Source organism: Schistocerca americana, chromosome 10 (assembly GCF_021461395.2).
Source record: "Schistocerca americana isolate TAMUIC-IGC-003095 chromosome 10, iqSchAmer2.1, whole genome shotgun sequence".
NCBI classification, from domain to species: Eukaryota; Metazoa; Arthropoda; class Insecta; order Orthoptera; family Acrididae; genus Schistocerca; species Schistocerca americana.
In genome coordinates this window covers 61,999,313-62,022,755 of record NC_060128.1, presented here as the reverse complement: position 1 = coordinate 62,022,755, position 23,443 = coordinate 61,999,313, and the positions used below count along the sequence as shown (strand labels likewise).

The 23,443-nt window shown below is 41.5% G+C and overlaps 1 protein-coding gene across 1 annotated transcript in view; it reads left to right on the top strand.

Annotated features, from left to right (window-relative positions):
- The window catches only part of LOC124552664 (F-box/LRR-repeat protein 4-like), a 105,573-nt gene that overhangs the window by 11,795 nt on the left and 70,335 nt on the right, over nucleotides 1–23,443 (top strand). Inside the window, exons 3-4 of the mRNA XM_047126988.1 lie at nucleotides 2,658–2,826; nucleotides 18,139–18,449. Coding sequence (XP_046982944.1) covers nucleotides 2,658–2,826; nucleotides 18,139–18,449 — 480 coding nt within the window. The remainder of the gene's footprint in view (nucleotides 1–2,657; nucleotides 2,827–18,138; nucleotides 18,450–23,443) is intronic.

Below are 23,443 nucleotides of genomic sequence, written 5' to 3'. Positions count from 1 at the left end.
GACACACTTCCGCGGGGCACTCCTGAACGTACTTCTACATCTGACAGTGACTATCCATCCGAGATAACATTCTGCATCGCCACTACTGAAAAGTCCACAGTCCGTCACAATTTTCACTTAATACCCCGTACGATTGTACTTTTGACAATAAGCATAGTTGTGGTACCGAGTCAAATGCTTTTCGAAAATCGGGAAACACTGCATCTACCTGCCTGCCTTGATCTAAAGCTTTCTGTATGTCATATGAGAAAAGTGCGAATTGGTTTTCACATGGTTGATGTTTCTGAAATCCGTGCTGGTTGGCATGGAGTTGGTAATTCTGTTTGAGATACCTCACTATGTTTGAGCTCAGATATGCTATAAGATTGTACAACAGATCGTTGCCAAGGATATAGGACGATAGCTTTATGGATCACTTGTAGTACCCTTCTTGCAGACAATGAATCAGTCAATCAGTACACCTGTCCTGTTGAGTGCTAGTTGCGTGGACCACATAGAACATAGTTTAAATGTCTTGATGGGGCTAATCTTGTGATCAGTGACATCTCTTTCTTTATTATAGGACCTGCAGCATATATTATGCCACAGTAGGACATTGTGCAGAGAATTAGTAGACTATACAGGGCTTGGTATTTCATTTTTGTGTATAAGCTTATTGCTTTATTACCTTCATCAGTATATTTGATAACAGTTGCGTGTACTTATATTTTACATAATATATAATTTATAAAGATTTTTACATTGGATGTTGTACTCGGATCCAGATGTGAATGAACATATTTCAACTTTGAGTAAACTATTGATGCTGTCCTTAGTTGTTGGATGTAATATTTATTCAATGAAATTTTACAGTTGTTTGCTGATTTGATGTTGCACATCTGTTGAGAGAGTGACAGTTGTTGAAATTAAAGTTTGACAGCTAGTTGAAAATGAAATGAAATGATCATATGGCACTGTTGGCCGGGAGGCCCCATTAGGGGGAGTTCGGCCGCCGTATTGCAAGTCCTTTTTAGTTGACGCCACTTCGGCGACTTTCGAGCCAGTGATGATGAAATGATGATGAAGAACACACGACACCCATTCATCGCGAGGCAGAGAAAATCCATGACCCTGCCAGGAATCGAACCCGGGTCCCCATGCGCCGGAAGCGAGAACGTTACCGCAAGACCACGAGCTGCGGACAGTTGAAAATGAACACACTTCCTACACCGGTATCACAGTGTAGACTCTTTTATTGCTCCAAAATGACCTGTTTCAATAGCCTTATGCTGCCATCATCGGATCTGAGGGGGAAACCAGGCTAATAAGGGGAAAAGGGGGTGGGGTTGAGCGAGAGTACAATTCATATGACATATATAAAATATACAATATCCCTTGTACCCTCTGGAATATGCTGTAAAATTGCCATGTTGCATTACATGAAGTAAAAGCATAAAAGGCACTCCAGACGTATACGTGTCTTGATAAAACTGCAGTTGATAAAACACATACAGTTGGTAAAGAGCACATAAATGATAAAAAGCACACAGTTAAAATCGTCCTATCATTTGTGCAAGCCAGTGTTGAACATAATTCTCACAAGCTTTCTGCACAGCACCATACTTCGAGCAGATTGTTTGCATAGAAGCGGCAGACTTGCTATGAAGTCACCTATCTTGCCTTTGGGTGGCATGTGTAGAACGTGCTAAATGGTCACTTATGGTGGATACAAACATTTAATAGTGGTGCACCAGAAAGAAAGCTGGAATTTTCAGTGTGCCCAGTATAACAATTAGGAATATATATAAAATTACCATGGGACAATGCTCCATATAAAAATCTGCAGTAATTACATACTCTATGATTATTGAATTGTAGATTCCCTATCCCCCTTCCCTCTTATTATTTCTGTTTTTCTCTTTGGTCAGATGATGACAGCATAAAACTGTTGAAACCAGTCATCTTGGAGCACTAAGACTGTCTACATTGCAATCATGGCATATGAATTTGTTCATTTTCACCCATACCAATCATCCCACAACAATAACATGTGTACCTTACATGACAGCTAGTTGTTTATTCAAAGATATTTATGTTGTTGCAGGTCATGTATCTGTGGAACTGTTACTGATGTGTTTGTTATCTCTGGGGTTTTGGTTATCTGCTATCCCTATTTAAAAATTTTTTAACTGTGTGTGCTTGGAATCAGATTGTTCATTTAGTATATTGTGGGAATAATCCTCAGTGTATATGTATATTTCAAATTCCTTCAGATTATTCATGACTGGGCCTTTTGGGATTTTGTTAAGGATTTGTAGTGCATTTTTAATGTTGTCAACTTGGTGTTTTTCATTTTTGAGATGTGTAAAGATGGTGTGTGTCCTCTGAATCTGACGAAAAAATTTCTCCTGGTCTCTCCTGAATAAAATATCAAGCAGCATACTATTACTAATTCTGTGCATAGTTAATTTTCTTCTCATTTGGAGCACATTACTGAAACTTTAGATTGATCCTAACTACACAGTAACTTCAGTTTTTTGAATGTCTGATGTGTGGATGTTTGCCATCAGAGAAGATTCATAAAAATGAAACCCACAGCTGCACATTTAAATTCATTCACCCCACAATTTCTGAAGTAAACAGGTTTGTCCTCGCTATTCATACACCTGTCTCCACAGGTACACAGTAACCGATGAGGAGGCCATAGCGACTTTCCGAGCAGCTCCGCAGTTGCGCACAGTGATTGTGGATAGAGAAGTTGAACCCGTTATTTTTGAGGTTCTGTCTAAAAGCTGTCCCGAGGTCACCACACTGGATATCGATTATCGACAGACCTTACATTATACAGTGAGTATTTTTTCTTTGCTTTGTGTCATCTGCACATCTTCTCCATATTAGAGTCATATTGGTAAAAGTAATTGTTACAGGTTGTGTAGATCTTATTTTTGCCAAACAGAGTGGTAATGAAGGTGCCAACTGAGCTACAGATTCAGACATTTAGGAAAAAAAAATGAATTTATATGGTCATATGCAGTTCACTTGATGTTTTGTAACTGAATACTTACTTTTCTTTGAAAAGTCCTCTGTGGTACAGGAGGAATTTACGAACTTCCAGCATGCTGCAGGTCAAAAATAGACCACAGCTCTTTTACAATTGAGATAAATGGTTGTAGCTCCATCATAAGTTGCATTAAGAAGTATCTTTTTTATTTCCTGGTTGTGACTAGTTTCAGGCACCTCTGTTCAAACCATCCTACAAAGGAAATTACAGTTGGCATGATAGTTTTCTACAAATGAAGCATAAATACTTGCAATACAATTACATCAAACTAATATACATAAAATATATCTAAAGACAAAGATGATGTAACTTACCAAATGAAAGGGTTGGTATGTTGATAGAGACACAAACAAACACAAACACACACACAAAATTCAAGCTTTCGCAACCCACGGTTGCTTCATCAGGAAAGAAGGAAGGAGAGGGAAAGACGAAAGGATGTGGGTTTTAAGGGAGAGGGTAAGGAGTCATTCCAATCCCGGGAGTGGAAAGACTTACCTTAGGGGGGAAAAAGGACAGGTATACATTCGCACACACACACACACACACACACACACACACAGATCCATCTGCACATGTACAGACACACAGGCAGACATATGTAAATGCAAAGAGGTTGGGCAGAGATGTCAGTCGAGGCGGAAGTACAGAGGCAAAGATGTTGTTGAATGACAGGTGATGTACGAGGGGTGGCAACTTGAAATTAGCGGAGGTTGAGGCCTGGTAGGTAATGGGAAGAGAGAATATATTGAAGGGCAAGTTCCCATCTCCGGAGTTCTGACAGGTTGGTGTCAGTGGGAAGTATCCAGATAAGCTGGACGGTGTAACACTGTGCCAAGATGTGCTGGCTGTGCACCGAGGCATGTTTAGCCACAGGGTGATCCTCATTACCAACAAACACTGTCTGCCTGTGTCCATTCATGTGAATGGACAGTTTGTTGCTGGTCATTCCCGCATAGAAGGCTTCACAGTGTAGGCAGGTCAGTTGGTAAATCACGTGGGTGCTATCACACGTGACTCTGCCTTTGATCGTGTACATCTTCCGGGTTACAGGACTGGAGTAGGTGGTGGTGGGAGGGTGCATGGGACAGGTTTTACACTGGGGGCAGTTACAAGGGTAGGAGCCAGAGGGTAGGGAAGGTGGTTTGGCAATTTCATAGGGATGAACCAAGGGGTTACGAAGGTTAGGTGGACGGCGGAAAGACACTCTTGTTGGAGTGGGGAGGATTTCGTGAACGATGGATCTCATTTCAGGGCAGGATTTGAGGAAGTGGTATCCCTGCTGGAGAGCCACATTCAGTGTCTGATCCAGTTCTGGAAACAGATAACTTGTTCAAATACTCTGAGAAGCAATAATAATGAGAATAGGTAGTGACTCATCATAAAGATGATTGCTGAGCTGTAGACAGCCACGCACAAAAGACAATCACATTGTCACAACTAAAGTTTCAACCATAGCTTTTGTCAGAAAATAAGAGCACACACACAGTCACTCAGATACAACTCACGCACACACGACTGCCACCTCTGGCTGCTGCGTCTACAGTCTCTGACAATCAGATCCAAACAAACCACTCCTCATGCCTCCCTGCCTCTTGCCGACAGCTGCTAGGCTAGCGGCAAGAAGAGCTGGTAGCACTGACTGTAAGTTGAGGGGAGTGGAAGGAAGCGGAGAAGCGGTAGGAATGAGGGAGCAGGATTGTCACAAGTGGGGCACTGTTGGGGTTTTTCTGTGGGAGGTTCTGGGTTTGAGCGGATGAGGAAGTGGCTCTGGTAATTCGCTTCTGTACCAGGTCGGGAGGGTAGTTGCGGGATGCGAAAGCTGTTTTCAGGTTATTGGTGTAATGGTTCAGGGATTCAGGACTGGAGCAGATTCATTTGCCACAAAGACCTAAGCTGTAGGGAAGGGAAGATTTGATATGGAATGGGTGGCAGCTGTCATAATGGAGGTACTGTTGTTTGTTGGTTGGTTTGATGTGGACAGATGTGTGAAGCTGGCAATTGGACAGATGGAGGTCAGCGTCGAGGAAAGTGGCATGGCATTTGGAGTAGGACCAGGTGAATCTGATGGAACCAAAGGAGTTGAGGTTGGAGAGGAAATCCTGGAGTTCTTCTTCACTGTGAGTCCAGATCATGAAGATGTCATCAATAAATCTGTACCAAACATTGGGTTGGCAGGCCTGGGTAACCAAGAAGGCTTCCTCTAAGTGATGGCGTACTCCCCAAGACACTATCCAGATTGAACCCTGCCTGGAACAGTTCCGTCCTCTGTCACAGCGGGACCCACCTCCTCTTCCTCAAAATCACCCTCTCCAAACCTTCCAGGAATTTCTCACTTCTACCCCTCATACGCCAACCTATTTATGGGTCGCTTAGAGGAAACCTTCTTGGTTACCCAGGCCTGCCAACCCAAAGTTTGGTACAGATTTATTGACGACATCTTCATGATCTGGACTCACAGCGAAGAAGAACTCCAGGATTTCCACTCCAACCTGAACTCCTTTGGCTCCATCAGATTCACCTGGTCCTACTCCAAATGCCATGCCACTTTCCTCGACGTTGACCTCCATCTGTCCAATGGCCAGCTTCACACATCCGTCCACATCAAATCCACCAACAAGCAACGGTCCCTCCATTATTACAGCTACCAGCTATTCCATATCAAATAATCCCTTCCCTACAGCTTAGGTCTTTGTGGCAAATGAATCTGCTCCAGTCCTGAATCCCTGAACCATTACACCAACAACCTGAAAACAGCTTTCGCATCCCGCAACTACCCTCCTGACCTGGTACAGAAGCAAATAACCAGAGCCACTTCCTCATCCCCTCAAACACAGAACCTCCCACAGAAGGACCCCAAAAGTGCCCCACTTGTGATGGGATACTTTCCGGGACTGGATCAGACTCTGAATGTGGCTCTCCAGCAGGGATACGACTTCCTCAAATCCTGCCCTGAAATGAGATCCATCCTTCATGAAATCCTCCCCACTCCCACCAAGAGTGTCTTTTCGCCTTCCACCTAACCTTCGTAACCTCTCGGTTCATCCCTATGAAATCCCCAAACCACCTTCCCTACCCTCTGGCTCCTACCCTTGTAACCGCCCCCGTGTAAAACCTGTCCCGTGCACCCTCCCACCACCACCTACTCCAGTCCTGTAACCCGGAAGGTGTACACGATCAAAGGCAGAGTCACATGTGAAAGCACCCACGTGATTTACCAACTGACCTGCCTACACTGTGAAGCCTTCTATGTGGGAATGACCAGCAACAAACTGTCCATTCGCATGAATGGACACAGGCAGACAGTGTTTGTCGGTAATGAGGATCACCCTGTGGCTAAACATGCCTTGGTGTACGGCCAGCACATCTTGGCACAGTGTTACACCGTCCGGGTTATCTGGATACTTCCCACTGACACCAACCTATCAGAACTCCGGAGATGGGAACTTGCCCTTCAATACATTCTCCCTTCCCGTTACCCACCAGGCCTCAACCTCCGCTAATTTCAAGTTGCCGCTCCTCGTACAGTACCTGTCATTCAACAACAACTTTGCCTTTGTACTTCCGCCTCGACTGACATCTCTGCCCAAACTCTTTGCCTTTACATATGTCAGCTTGTGTCTGTATATGTGTGGTTGGATATGTGTGTGTGTGCGCGAGTGTATACCTGTCCCTTGTTCCCCACAAGGTAAGTCTTTCTGCTCCCACGATTGGAATGCCTCCTTACCCTCTCCCTTAAAACCCACATCCTTCCGTCTTTCCCTCTCCTTCCTTCTTTCCTGATGAAGCAACCGTGGGTTGCGAAAGCTTGAAATTTGTGTGTGTGTGTGTGTTTGTGTTTGTTATTGTCTCTATCAACATACCAACGCTTTCGTTTGGTAACTTCCAGAATCTTTGTTTTTAGATGTAATGTACATATAAGGTATACAAATTTGTCATCATCATTTAGTTTTATGAGTTGACTTAATACTTATGCACAATATGATATCACACTAATATACATGTAAGATATACAAATTTGTTGTGATGATTTAATTTTATGAGTTGTCATAATAGTTACACACAGTGTCATAAGTGTGAAAATACAAATGCAACAGATTTACTTAGTTTTATGTACTGTGCTCTAATGAGCAAAAATTACATTTCTTTTTGTTACAAGTTAAATCCAAAGTGCAATTTTTTAAAAACTTGTCAAGGAGGAACATCTTACACAAGCATTTAAAATGATTACTCTTACTCTGAAAGAGACAGTCTTCACGCTTGGATGGAAAGTCATCAAGTAAAACCAGGGTTGCCATAAGTTTTGGAAATCAGAGAATATTGGGGAATTTCAAACACATCAGGGAAATTTGAAAAACACAGGAAAAATATCATTTTTGACACAGTAGATGAAATGGTTTGTTTGCTGAGGTGTCACGCATCGTTGCTGGCTGGACGCAGCTGAGTACGTGCACTGTTTCCCTGCTCCCTCATTCCTACCGCTTCTCCGCTTCCTTCCACTCCCCTCAACTTACAGCTACCAGCTCTTCTTGCCACTAGCCTAGCAGCTGTCGGCGAGAGGCAGGGAGGCATGAGGAGTGGTTTGTTTGGATCTGATTGTCAGAGACTGTAGACGCAGCAGCCAGAGATGGCAGTCGTGTGTGTGTGAGTTGTATCTGAGTGACTGTGTGTGTGCTCTTTCTGACAAAAGCTAGTTAGTTTTGACAATGTGATTGTCTTTTCTGCGTGCCTGTCTGCAGCTCAGAAATAATCTTTATCATTAGTCACTACCTATTCTCATTATTATTGCTTCTCAGAGTATTTGAGCAAGTTATCTGTTTCATTGGTTGGTCACTGTGATCTCATTTTGTCAACATACTGTCTGTGGCTCATTAATAGCTGGCCACACGAGTGGATTTCCACGACGGGCTAAAACTGGAAGCCGTTTCTGTGAGTATCTGTAATGGATCGGGCCTGCTGATCTGTAGCCATCTGGTTTCCACTAATACGCAGACCCTGCCCGCCAGATCTAGTCTCACCGACCTGCCCGCAGGTTGGGTATGTTTGTTTGTGGTATAATGCAGCAGATTTTCCGTGGACCCAGGATTACAGTGCACCTCACCAGGCCAGAGGTGCAACTCTCTCACCACAAGTACATTGTACAGTGTGGCATTTTATACATATTTTATTGTTCTAGTACATTTTGCCACTTCGAAAGTAGTTTGTATGTTAGAAAGTATGGACGATAAGAAGAAGAAAATTGAGTCAGTCACTGGCGATTTTGTACCCTATGTACTCATATATTTTTCAAAAGAAAAATCCCACAACACCTGAAAAAATAACAGATATGACACGATGGGTAATAACTGACAATAACGAACGTAATAGAACCAACATTTTATTGGCAATTACCTACAGCATTGGTTTAAACAATTATTCCCTGCCTTATACACCTCTTTCAAGAGGCCTACTTTTTTCTGAGGTTATTTCTGAAATCATTGAAGGTATTTTTAAGTCTGTCTTGTGACTCCAAGGAAATGTGTGTTTTTGTCACCAAATGTGTTTCATCTTGTTGAAATAAAATAACATCAGTGGTCTTAATGAAATACATATACCAGTTGGCTTGCTTTCTCCATCTAAAAACAGTTCATTACAAAAGATGTTGATGTAAGTACTTAAGATTTTTGCTCACATCGGAAATGCCATCTTGTTTGCACTATTGTTTCTTGTACCGTAGTTGCAAATGCAGGTTGTTAACTTACATCTTAAGTAACCCTTGAGATCTTGAAATTTTTCAGTGAAAAATGCTAAAACCTGTCTGGAAATCAGGTAAGTACCAGGGAAGTTCACTTGGTGAAAATTGTGGCAACCCTGAAAACAAAAGTCACTTCTGGTGTTCCCCAAGGTAGTGCTGTAGGCCCTCTGTTGTTCCTTATCTATATAAATGATTTAGGGGACAATCTGAGCAGCAGACGGAGAAGGAGATTAGTGTGTAACATCCCAGTGACAATGAGGTCATTAGAGATGGAGCACAAACTCGGATTAGGGAATAATGGAGAAGGAAAGCGGGTGTGCCCTGTTGAAGGAAACATCCCAGCATTTGCCGTAAGCGATTTAGGGAAATCGCGGAAAACAGAAATATCGGGATGGCTGGATGTGGGGCTGAACCACCATTCTCCCAAATGCGAGTCCAGACTGCTAATAACTACACTACCCCAATCGGCATTTGCAGATGATGATGTCCTTTGTCATCTAGTAAAGTCCTCAGAAGATCAAAACAAATTGCAAAATGATTTAGAAAAGATGTCTGTGTGGTGCAAAAAATTGGCAATTGAGCCTAAATAATGAAAAGTGTGAGGTCGTCCACATGTGCGCAAAAGGGAATCCATTAAACTTCAGTTGCATGCTAAATCACTCAAATCTAAAGGCCGTAAATTCAATTAAATACCTTAGAATTACAATTACAGACAACTTAAATTGGCAAGAACACACAGAAAATGTTGTGGGGTAGGTAGAACACTTAGAAAATGTAACAGATCTACACCATGCTTATCTGTGTTCTTTTGGAATACTGCTGCACAGTCTGGGATCCTTACCAGATAGGATTAATGGGGTATATCAAGAAAGTTCAAAGAAGGGCAGCATGTTTTTTGTTGTCACAAAATAGGGGAGACAATGTCACGGACGTGGTACTGGAATTGGGATGGGGATCGTTAAAACAAAGGCGTTTCTTGTTGTGGTGGAATCTTCTCATGAAATTTCAATCACGAACTTCCTCCTCCGAATGTGAATTTTTTTTTTAATGCTGATTTACTTACGGAGAAACGATCATCACAATAAAATAAGATAAATCGAAGCTCACACGGAAAGATGTAGTTGTTCATTTTTCCTGCATGCTGTTTGAGATTGGAATAATAGAGAATTATTATGAAGGTGGTTTGATGAACTCTCTGTCAGGCACTTAAGTGTGATTTTTAGAGTATCCATAGATGTAGATGTACATTACAAGCTACAACTCCTTATGCCCAATTATTATTGAAAGTTGTATGAACAGTTCTGATAGGAATTCCGCAATGCCTGAATCTTGATGATCACAAAATTTGTTGAAGCTGTGACCAATAAATAAATCTTTGCTTATGAATTTGTGGTAGTCTCAGATTCTTGCTTCATGTCAGCTGACAGCTTGCTTCTTTTGCAGACAGGATGTTAAATTCTAGTCTTTTTCCTTCTGTTTTAAAATTCATGCTCTTATAAATAAAGTGTTTTTTGCGTTTGAAATGATACTTCACTGGACATTTGAACTGGAGCAAGTTTTTTAGTTTAGCACCCACATATGGTTCCCCGAGCATCTTTTTTCCATCTTTAAACTTTCCTATTATGTTTTTTAGTATGCTTTGTTGACATAGGTATGACAACATTTTTGATGGCCAGTGATGAACTCTTATCCTCCATCTTGCCAGGAAAAGAAGTGAAAGTAAATTCTACCGATCACTGAGATTCACTAACAACAACACTGTTATAAGAGACACAAAACTAAAACAATAACACACAGTGAAACTTTGCATATGCTAAGTGTTGGGAGACATGGAGATGAAAACAGCTACCTGCTTATATCTGATTGGACAACATAATAAAAAAAAAAATTCTTGTTTCAGTATGGTAAGACATTTACACCTGATGAGCTCTTGACTTGCATGCATTTCCTCCTCTACATGTACAGTATCTTTTCTGTAATTTATATCAAATTAACCTGTTAGTGCAGTGTGGAATGTCACCTTAATAAACTGGGCATCATTTGTTCCAAGCTTATGTACTGTAAAATGTTGAAAGCATCCACTTTCTTCCCACGCACTTCACCCATGGCTGATAATGAGCAACATATGTATCATTGTTAGTCACAAGCATACAGCTAAGTCGAGACCTGAGCAATTTGTCTGCCGAAGCACATACAATGAGATGCATTGAATTACAGCTTTAAGATCTCTTAAAAATGTATTAATGTGTGAATGTTAAGAGCAAATATAATTCACTAAGTTTAGAAAAATAAAAAGAGCACTCTATGAAAAACAAGCTTGAGCTTCTGCGCAGCGTGTCATGAGAGAGTTTGGTTGACTTTTTATGACAATAAGGGCAACTACAATAAAACTTTGGACTTTTAACTAAAACAAGATGAACTAGTGGAAAATGAATTGGACAATTAGACCAAACCTGCCCCCCCCCCCCTCCCAATTCATTATTCTGTATACACCTGATACAAAAACAGCACTCTGTGTAAGGTGAGGTGGTCTGCATGCTGCAGCAGAAAGATTTGCAGACAAATTAGACCAAACAGATTTAGAGACCAGTTTCGGAGGGCTATTTGAATTCCATAATTGGCACAATATTTCGAACAGAAAAATGTATGGGCGAAAGTTTAAGTGATAAACCTTCACCTTGACATTGGTCTAGGTACCTCCTTCTCCTCCATTCGTTTAACATGCCTGTAAGATCTAAGCCTCAATTCCTGTCCTAACCTGTAATGCAAACTGTCTGAGCTGATGTGCTCATCCATGGGCGGCCGGCTACACAAGTGAGCGGGAATGCGCAAATAGCTGACATGCAGTCAGTCCTGCAACTGAGGCTGAGCACGTGCGGTCTACTCCACTGGCAGAATGCATGTGGGTGGTGTTAGTCGAGGAGATCACATGTGCGCAGAACATCTGTGATTAGACTGTCCGCCCGGTAGCCTACACAGCCTGTGAATGTGTCAAGGGACCGGTGAGGGTGCTCTCACACTGTGGGCAACAGTGGAACAGCCCACTGTAATGGTTCCTCCCACAACGCTGACCTCTCGTACACTTCTTGGGAGACAGCCAACATTGCGAAATTGGGGACTACCTGTGCCCTGAGATGACTTTGATAGCTGTGGAGGTCCTACAGGAACCCAGAAAACTGACAGACATCAGGGCTCTGGAAAAGCTGTGATAGTACGAGGGGGGACCCAAAAGAAACCAAACTCCGAGGGCGCTGCCACTCGTAGACGTAGTGCAGGGTTCTCATGCTGGATGGTGTTAGTAGAGACCTTCATGAAACAGCTGTGCAGATGGCGTCAGTGTAGAGCTGAACGTGCAAGTGTGGTATTGTGTTTCTCTGACTGTTGGTGGGTTACCTCTACGAAGTCATTATGGCAACTTTAAAAGAACAAAGAGTGTGTGTGAAATTTTGTTTCCTGCTTAAAAAAACTGCCACAGAGACACACCAAATGCTTCAGGGACCTTTCCAGGGGGACGCTATGAGCCGCACACAGGTTTTCGAGTGGTTTGGGCACTTTAAACGTGGTGAGATGTGTGTTGAAGACCAAGCTCGTTCTTGGCGCCTTCAACATCGCGAAATGAGGAGAACATTGAAAAGGTCCAACAAAAGATCAACGAGGATCGTCGCCAAACGATCGACCAAATTTCAGCAGAGACAGGAATCAATTGGAGCTCGTGCCAGCGGATTTTGAGTGAGGATTCGCACACAAGACGTGTTGCTGCTAAATTTGTTCTGCGCCTTCTCACACAGGAGTAAAAAACCATCCGCATGAATGTGTGTCAGGACTTGAAAACAGAGATTGAACGTGATCCAAACTTCTTGAACAAAGTCATTACAGGGGATGAGAGTTGGTGTTACGGGTATGACCCAACTCTCCCAGACCAAAAAAAGCTAGGCAAGTGAGGTTAAATGTGAAGACAATGATCATTGTCTTTTTTGATGTTCGTGGAATTGTGCATCAGGGATTTGTACCCCCTGGCTAGACTGTTAACGAGCACTTTTACTTGGATGTTTTAAGGCGTCTGCGAGAGGATGTGAGGAGGAAACGCCTGGACCTTTGGCGATCAGGTGACTGGTTTCTGCATCACAACAACGCTCCAGCACACACGGCCTTATGAGTGACCCACTATTTGGCATCTCAGAGGTGGTCTGTCGTTCCCCACACTCCGTATTTGCCGGACCTAGCCCCATGCGACTTTTTCCTATTTCCACGAATGAAAAAAACGCTAAAAGGGGAGCGTTATGACAATGTGGAGGCGATAAAAGCTGCTTCACAAAGGGCACTGGACAATATCAGACTTGAAGAGTTCCAAACATGCTTCCAACAGTGGGAAAAGAGACTTGACAAGTGCATTGCATGTAATGGAGAGTATTTTGAAGATGACTGAAGTTATTTTGTAAAAAGGTTCATCAATAATTTTTTTATGACAACAATCCGGTTTCTTTTGGGTCCCCCCTCGTACAGCAAGCCAGTAGTGGATAATCCCTGTGCTTTTATTGAGGTACCATTACAATAGGTGCTTTTAAATTAAGTACACTCAACGGTAAACTCACCAGATAAAAAATTTATCACCCTGGTGTGTGCACACAGATACATCATTAATGTTTTACAGATGGCACAGCAATCAGGCTACATGCTCAACTGTACATGCTTGTCTCTAGGTGCACATAAGGCTGTAATGATCAGTGAGACATTAATATTTTGAGTGAAAATTGTATGTACGAGGGTCACTCCAAAAGAAATGCACACTATTTTTTTTTTAAATCCATCTTTTATTCTACATGTTTGAAAGTTTCACAGTGTGTAGATACAACCTTTAGGAACAATATTTTCATTTCTCCACATAATTTCCATCCCTCTCAACTGCCTTACGCCATCTTGGAACCAGCGCCTGTACACCCGCGCGGTAAAATTCTGGACCAACCTGTTGGAGCCACTGTTTGGCAGCGTGCACAAGGGAGTCGTCATCTTCAAACCTTGTTCCACAAAGAGAGTCTTTCAGTTTCCCAAAGAGATGATAGTCACATGGAGCCAGGTCAGGATTGTAAGGCGGGTGTTTCAGTGTTGTCCATCCAAGTTTTGTGATCACTTCCACAGTTTTTTGACTGTCATGTGGCCGTGCATTGTCGTGCAACAGCAAAACATCCTGCTTTTGCTGATGTGGTCGAACACGACTCAGTCGAGCTTGAAGTTTCTTCGGTGTTGTCACATATGCATCAGAATTTATGGTGGTTCCACTTGGCACGATGTCCACAAACGAGTCCTGCGGAATCGAAAAACATCGTAGCCATAACTTTTCCAGCAGCAGGTGTGGTTTTGAATTTTTTTTTATTGGGTGAATTTGCATGATGCCACTCCACTGATTGCCTCTACGTCTCTGGTGAGAAATGATGGAACCGAGTTTCATCACCTGTCACAATTCTTCCAAGAAATTCATCTCCACCATTCTCGTACTGTTCCAAAAGTTCGCTGCATACTGTTTTTCTTGTTTCTTTGTGAGCCACTGTCAACATCCTGGGAACCCACCTGGCACAAACCTTTTTTAATGCCAACACTTTCAGTATTCTGCAATCACTTCCTCCCCCTATCCCAACGTAGGGTGACAATTCCTTCACTGTGATGTGTCTGTCAGCAGTCACCAATTCGTTACTCTCTGCACATTGTCTTGAGTGTGTGCAGTACGAGGCCTGCTCCTGCGAGGACAATCCTCAATATTGCTGTGCTCACCTTCATCACGTAACCTGCTTGCCCACTGACTGACTGCACTGCGATTGACAGCAGCATCTCCATACACCTTTTTCAACCTCTTGTGAATGTTTCCCACTGTCTGGTTTTCACAGCACAGGAATTCTATGACAGCTCGTTGCTTCTGACGAACGTCAAGTGTAGCAGCCATCTGGAAGACATGCTGTGACAGTGCCACTCGTGGGAACAGGTTGATCTAAGTTTGAAAACAAGTGGGAAGGATGTACCTACACAATGTAAAACTTTCACACATGCAGAATGAAAACTGTATTTTTACAAAAATAGTGTGCATTTCTTTTGGAGTGACCTTCGGAAACATGGGTAAAAGTAATGACGTGACAGTGGCAAAAAGGAACAATCTTGTTTGGCTGTGCCTGTGACTGGATTTGTTGGTGTTTCATGGCAGACTACTCACCATATCTACAAACAGTAGTGTAACACATGTGACTATGAAATATTGCGCCAGAATTGTAATTGGAAAAAGATCCTGACCGAGAGGGACTGGAGACACCTTTCACAGCTTGTGAATCAAAATCCAGTCAAAACCCAACAGCAGTCCATGAATGAAGGTCCGTATCGACCTGTCAGTGAGACGACATTGTGACGAGAACTGCACGTGGTGAACATTTGGAGTCGGTCACCTCACAAGAGGCCGTTGCTCCCACAGGCACATAAAGATGACAACAGCAAAGTTCATTGGGCTGGAAAAATATACAACTGGATTTCTGATTACATCTTAATAGGCATTCAGAATCACTGGACTTGAACAACATAGAAAACCTTTGGGATGTGTTCAAACAGCAAATTGTGTTTCCTCTTCCTGATTACCTTTAAAATTTCTCTCTCTTTCTTTTCAGCACCTCCTCATTTCTTACTTTACCAAGCGAGGTGGCGCAGTGATTAGCACATTGGACTCACATTCGGGAGGACAACGGTTCAACCTGTCTCTGGCCATCCCGATTTAGGTTTTCCTTGATTTCTCTAAATTGTTTCAGGCAAATGCCGGGATGGTTCCTTTGAAAGGGCACAGCTGGTTTCGTTCCCCTTCCTTCCCTAATCTGAGCTTGTGCTCTGTCTCTAATGATATCGTTGTCAACGGGACGTTCTACATCTACATACATACTCAGCAATCCACCATACGGTGCGTGGCGGAGGGTACCTCGTACCACAACTAGTATCTTCTCTCCATGTTCCACTCCCAAACAGAATGAGGAAAAATGACTGCCTATATGCCTCTGTACGAGCCCTAATCTCTCCTATCTTTGTAGTCTTTTCGCAAAATGTATGTTGGCAGCAGTAAAATTTTACTGCAGTCAGCCTCAAATACTGGTTCTCTAAATTTCCTCAGTAGCAATTCACAAAAAGAACGTCTCCTTTTCTCTAGAGACTCCCACCCGAGTTCCTGAAGCATTTCCGTAACACTCGCATGATGATCAAACCTGCCAGTAACAAATCTAGCTGCCCACCTCTGAATTGCTTCTATGTCCTCCCTCAATCCGACCTGATAAGAATCCCAAATGCTTGAGCAGTACTCAAGCATAGGTCGTATTAGCGTTTTATAATCGGTCTCCTTTACAGATGAACCACATCTTCCCAAAATTCTACCAATGATTCGAATACGACTATCCGCGTTCCCTACAACTGCCATTACATGCTTGTCCCACTTCATATCGCTGTGCAATGTTACGCCCAAATATTTAATCGATGTGACTGTGTCAAGCGCTACACTACTAATGGAGTATTCAAACATTACGGGATTCTTTTTCCTATTTCTATTAATTTACATTTATCTATATTTAGAGTTAGCTGACATTCTTTACACCAATCACAAATCCTGTCCAAGTCATCTTGTATCCTTCTACAGTCACTCAACGATGTCACCTTCCCGTACACCACAGCATCATCAGCAAACAGCCACACATTGCTATCCACCCAGCCAAAAGATCATTTATGTAGATAGAAAACAACAGCGGATCTACCACACTTCCCTGGGGCACTCCAGATGATACCCTCACCTCCAATGAACACTCACCATCGAGGACAACGTACTGGGTTCTATTACTTAAGAAGTCTTCGAGCCACTCTTATACTTGGGAACCAATCGTGTATGCTCGTACCTTAGTTAGGAGTGTGCAGTGGGGCACCGAGTCAAACGCTTTCCAGAAGTCAAGGAATATGGCATCCGTCTGATACCCTTCATCCATAAACACTAATCTCCTCCTTTCTTACTTTGTCTACTCATTTTATCCCTTCCATATTCACATCTCAGATGTTTTCTTCCTCTTTCCTCAGCGGCAGTGTCTCAACTCCTCACATTGCCACACTCCGTATGAAGCACATCACCAGTCTCTTTGTCAGATCCCTGTCTGTGCACCCACATAGAATCCTCCTCCTCTTATTGAATACTTCCTTGGCAATTTGTATAAGTGTTTCAACCTTCTCATTACATCTCGTGTCATCTGTGATAATGCTTGCTAGGTATTTGAAAACACTAACTTGTTCTGTATCTTCCAGCCCTAGCTTTATAGTTGTTCTTACTTTTCCTGCACTTATCACCATACATTTTCACTTTTTATTACTAATTCTCATTTCAAATTCCTTACAGATCTTACTTAATTCTTTTAATACTCCAGTCACAGTTCTTTTGCTCTCTGCCAGTAACACCACATCATCTGCAAATAGAATACATACTATCCTCCTACCACCAACGGGTACTCTTCTATTTTGTTTCAAACATTCTTGTGTAATCTGCTCCAATATGTGTTAAACAATATTGGGGGGAGAGAGCAGCCTTGCCTCACTCCCCTTCTAATTGTGCTTCCCTCTGTCATCTCATTCCCTATCTGTACTCATGTTTTCTGTTGGAGGTATAAGTTTTTAATCAGGTTTCTGTCTGTCTAGTTGACTTTTTCCAGTCTTCTAATTATCACCCTTAATAGCACTTTTGCAGCATGGGAAATGAAACTTAATAGTTCCAAAATTCTCCCTTTTATTGACGCTCCTGTTCTTTACAATTGGTATCATTATTTCTGAGAAAAATTCATACGGCCACTCACCTTTTTTTATATATATTATTGCATAGATATGTTAACTCTTTCACACCACTACTACTGAGACTTTTAAACAACTCTGCTGGTAATCCATCAGTTCCACTTGCTTTATGATTCTTCATCTCTTTTAAAGCCCTTCTTACTTCTCCTTCCAAGATGCAGCATCCTTTGTCCTCTTCTATTACTCTCGTCTCCTCTTTTAATTCAGTGTCTCTTCATTTTTGATCAGCCTCATATAGGCACTCTGCATATTCTTGCCAAATTCCCAACACTTCCTCTGCTTTGTGAGCCATAGTACCGTCACTTCTTTCTATTCCCAAACTTGTCCTGCTTTTCTTAACTTCTAAGACTGGATCAGCAGCTAATCTTATACATTACTTCGTATTTTCCTTCCATTTTTAGTTTCTCTATTTCTTTACATCTCTCTCTCAGTACAGTTCTCTTTCACCCATGTTTCCCTTGCCTGTTCTGTTTCTCTGCTTAATTCAGTATTCAGATTTCTGATCGACTTCTGTGTAATCTCGTTCCAGAAAGCGAAGAATCTGTTTGACGGATGCAAAAAGATCCGCACACTGAAGATCTCGGAGAGGGGTCTGCTGGCCGACGCGAGGTTCGTGGACGCGGTTGCGGAACTGGCGCAGCTCCGTGCACTGCAGTTGAAACCTTACCACAATGTGGGCTGCCAGGTCCCACTGAGAGGCCTCGCCGACAGGTGTCCACACCTGTGCGACCTGGACCTGGGCTGGCTGCACTACCGCCTGCAGGAGGCAGAGCATTTCGTCAGCACCGAGGGACGCGCGCTCAGGCGCTTGTGCGTCAAGTGGACTACGGTCGAGAGGAGGTTAGTCTCGCTACAGTGCCGATTGGAGCATATTGCATTTATTATATTTCCGAAAGAACAGGCACCACTCATTCGTATAATTAATATGCTGTGGCGTTCTCTGTGTTATTCAGTGGTTTGGTATTTAACTAATTAGTAAATGAAAATGATATCTTATTTCATTAAATTGAGTAATTACTAAATAATTTTTCTCCCGGCTAAAGATTTCGTCAAGTTGCTAAAGAACTCCAAGTTAATGTTATGTTAAAGTGTTGTCTGTAATTTGTGTAAGTGTCACGAAATCACAGTTCATACAACAGATTCTATACAACTATTGATTATGATGGAAACAGTTATCTTCAGCAAAATGATAATTAAAACCACCGAATATCAGCCGCGCACAACACTGACGTATGTTACCTGAAACAATATTCTTCGCAACTCGTGCGTAATTAATTTCGGGTCCATACATCAGCTAGAAAAGTTTGTTGTAAGGATCGTGTTATGAGCACTGTTTTTAAAGAACCAATCTGATTCAAATTATTTTCATTAAAATGAGTTCGGGACCACCGGTGCACATTTATTTTTACACATTTTTATTACCTTCGGCATTTATGTCTGCAGAGTTGCGTAATTTGAATTTGCCGCTGAGATAATTGTTAAGATGGCGGCAGACAATTGATAGAGACTTTCTATTGTTAGAGCAAATAAGATAAGTATTTGAAATGCTTATTAAACTTTACTTTCATATTGTGCACTATTTAGACTTCATCAAGAAAACATTTGATTTTTTCCTAAGGAAAACAGACAAAAACGCGATACAAATCGCTATCATCAATGGCTGCGCTCCTTGCGGCGGAAAGAAATAATTAACACAGATAATGCTTAGTGAGAGAGGAATTAAAGTTACAAATAATTATTCACTCATATTTATAATAATAATAATGAACTCTATTCTCAAATAATAATTAACAAATAATTACAATTTCTTAACAGACCTCAGGTTGATATGCGTCTTGCATCCACAACCTACAAAAGCCAACCAACAAAAGGTAAAAACAAAGGAAGACAAATGCAGATCATAAAAGGAATTTACAATTATCATTGTCCTTGTATGATACACATTGATATGTACTATTACATCATGAAATATTATATAAATAATCAATATTTTATCATCATTTTCACTGTCTTTTCATATGTCGAATAGATAATGTTTATAACTGTTAAGGTACGTTTACACTGGGATACATGTATCGCGACATGTATGAGCGACATGTCAATTTGACATGTCGCGATACATCACCTCATACAAAAATTCACGGAACTTGTATGCGGACCCTCGAGCTCATACATGTCGCGTATACATTTTGTATATCGCTTTTTGGCCATATACGCGACATGTATGAGCGACATTTTAAGAACTCGTGCATGCGCAGTACTATCATTTCCTGTCGTCTTGTCGCCTGCCGCTTATTTTGACGATTAGCGCATGCGTAGTACCAGGCCCTTTGGCGGCTGTTTGAGTTTTGGAGGTGCCGACTGTCGTTTGTTGTGTAGTTATTTGTGTATTGTGTCGTGTGTTGTGCCCGCGTGTACTACTTTAAAATTTGCCGTGACTTCTTGGTCAAAACAAAATACACTGCATTTTATAGAGGCAGTGCGCAGGCATCCCTGTATATGGGATGTGAAACTAGGAGACTATAAGAACACTCAGAAAAGGTACGACGAGTGGGAGGAAATTGCCAAGGCATTTAACGTGTCAAGGAAGGAATGTGAGGACAAGTGGCATAATTTAAAAAGCCAATATAGTCGCGAGTTAGCGAAAAGGAAGAGCAGCAAAGGAACTGGAAGTGCTAGAAGCAATGTGTACCGCACTTCATGGTATGCTTTTGAAAGTATGCAGTTCATAAGAGACAATTACAAACCACTCTCTCATAGGAGCACACATGAAGTAGTACCACTAAGTAAATTTGTTATATTATTTTATTAATCATATATTTGGCAACATTTTTTCGTGCTAATGCCTTACATAATGTGAATATTTACAATTTCACTGAAAAACATGATTCTCCATACTGCTATGGTTTGAAGTTCTGAATACTGCGGAAGAATAGAGCATATTACTTTATGTCATCATTTAACAATGATGTGGAACTTATTTTCCATACTGCCATGGGATGGAGCCCTGAATACTGCAGAAGTATTCAGCATATTCTCTTCTGTTGTCATTCAGCAATGAAGTTCTTCGGCCAGTTCTGGGCAGTGGCTCCAGCACAGTAGGGGTGTCCCTCCAGGACCCAGGTATTACGTTGCCATCATCTCCCTCTCTGTCATATGTTCCTGCTGGACAATAACTTTGAGATTTTCTGTTTTGAAGAAAATTATGTAAATATACACAGGCTAGTGCCACCACTGTAGCCTTTTCCGGACTGAGAAGCATTTGATTCCTCAGCACTCTGTAAACAGCACTTATAATCCCAAATACATTTTCTATTACTCTTCTTGCCCTGCATGCTCTATAGTTAAAAATACGTTGCCAACTATTTTTTTTCATGCACACCTGGAAATGGTTTCACAATATTTTCCTCTAGGCCAAACGCTTCGTCAGCGACGAAAACATATGGAACAGGCTTGCTCCTACCAGGAAGAGGAGTTGGTGGTGGTACATTTAGAGTTTTTATTTCTAACATTTTGTAAAATGTGGTGTCTTTAAGGACACCACCATCTGAAATCCTCCCCTGCGTGCCAACATCAGCGTAAATTATTCTATAATTAGCATCAGCAATTGCTAGCAAAACAATGCTGAAGCGCTCTTTATAATTAAAATAAACTGTTCCACTGTTGGGTGGTGCCACAATGTCAATGTGTCTCCCATCTATAGCTCCCAAACACCTGGGGAAATTCCATTTTTCTTCATATTCTTTGGCAATTTTCAGCCATTCCTCTGCAGTAGCAGGAAGCTGGAAAGAAAATTGTTACTCTTTTAGTTTAATTTACGCATGGACACTCAAAAAAATTCTAAATACATTAAGATACTTTGATTATAATGTATGTATAACATATAGCTCACTTTGCCTTAGAAATGTGTTATGTATTTTAAAGGTCGTGGAAGCCCCAGCCACAGAAGGAGAAGGATTAGGAGAAGGAAGCATTAGTTTCCCTTTCGATGTCACAGAAATGGAGGAGGTGACATTTGCCACGCCCCCAGAAGACATTGTGGAAGTGGAAACCACTCCAGTCATCTCTGTGCCTCCACATGAAAGTGGATGTGCAACCGTGTCACCCTGTACCACTCCAAGTCCGAGTGGAAGTGGTAGATCAAGTGCACTGAAGAGTACCAGGAGAGACCTGGATGAAGACCGAGAAGGTCTTTTACAGACCTTAAGAAAAGTTGGCGACAATTTAGCAGGCAGAAAAAGGTACCAGTTTACCCACTTGGGTGACTTGGTCGCCAATAAGCTCAGATTTCTTTATGAAAATGGCCATACTAGAATTATGGCAAGACTTGAGAACAGAATATACAGATGTTTGCAGGAGGCAAATGATGAGCTAATAGATGCAAATGCATCATAATTTATGTATTCTTTAAAAACATGTATAAATGTTGAAATATGCATGTAGTGTGCTGTCAAGTACTACTTAATAAAACTAAATACAAATTAATGTTGTTGGATATCTTTACTGTGAAGAAAGTGTCCTCAGAAATTGTGATATTGTATTACTGAGTGAAGCATGTCAGTCGATCCAAAGAACTAAAAGCTAACCCATTTCAGCAAAATTTGAGAAATTTATGCTGCAAAATGTATGTGCCGTTAAAATTTTAGTTCCTATTCCAGCATCCTCACGTGGTTATGTTGGCAACATCAATGGCGCGGTAGAAAATTTGTGCTGCTGTTCCTGGTTGACAGTTACTTGTATGTACCCTCGTCTGCTCGTTAAAAGTAATTGCCCTCGTAAAACGAAGATTTCATGACAAAACATTTGCATTGTCGCGCGATTGCTAATGCCAACGTCTCACACACGATTGTCGGCATTAGCATCCGTTGTCAACATTATCACGCAAGGCCGCCGGAATAATAGCAAAAAAGTAATATACGTGCCAGATGCATGAAAAAATTTTATATATATATATACTTACTTACTTACTTATCGCGAATGGACCCAGAAGGATCACGCAAAGCTTTCTGATGTCGTTTCTTCCATACTTCTTTCATTCATTCTCCATGTTTTCTTTTTCTTTCTTCTGTCCATTTTGTTCCTGGTCTCTTTAGTGCTTCCTTCTCCGACAATACAATCCACTTTTCCACCTTATTTCTAAAAGTTTTTCTATCTTTGACATCTTTAAGTTCAATATTTGCTTTTTGTAAATCTAATTGTACTTGGCTAATCCATGGTGTTGTTGATTTGACTTTTTCTATGTAAGTGAGAATTCTGTTGGTGAGTCATGTGGGGGGAAGTCTAGTGACATGTCCATAAAATTTTAATCTTCGCCTTCTTATGTCTGCTGCCAGGTTTGATATAGTTTCTGTGGTTCTTCTTGATTGTATCCGGTATCCTTCTTCTGTTAATTTTGGACCTAAAATCTTTCTCATAATTTTGCGTTCTTCTTTTAGTATTTTTCCTAAATCACATTTTGTGTGGAGTGTGAGCGTTTCACTAGCATATAGTGCTGCTGGCTTAATTACTGCGCAGTAGTGTCTGATTTTTGTGTTCGAGGAGATGCATTTTTTATTGTATATTTCATGTGTCATACCATATGCTCTCTTCATTTTCTGTTGTCTGATCTTCTGTGCAACTTTCTCTCCTCCGGTTGGCTCCAAAATTTCACCTAGGTATTTAAAATGTTTTACTCTATTTATTTTTCCATATTTTGTGTTCAAACTGTGTATATGGAATTTCGTACAGAAAAATTCTGTCTTTTGAAACGAAATTTGTAAACCTACTTTATCCGCGCATTCCTTAAGGATCTCTATTTGTTTGGTGGCGATTTCTTCATCATCTGCAAGTATGGC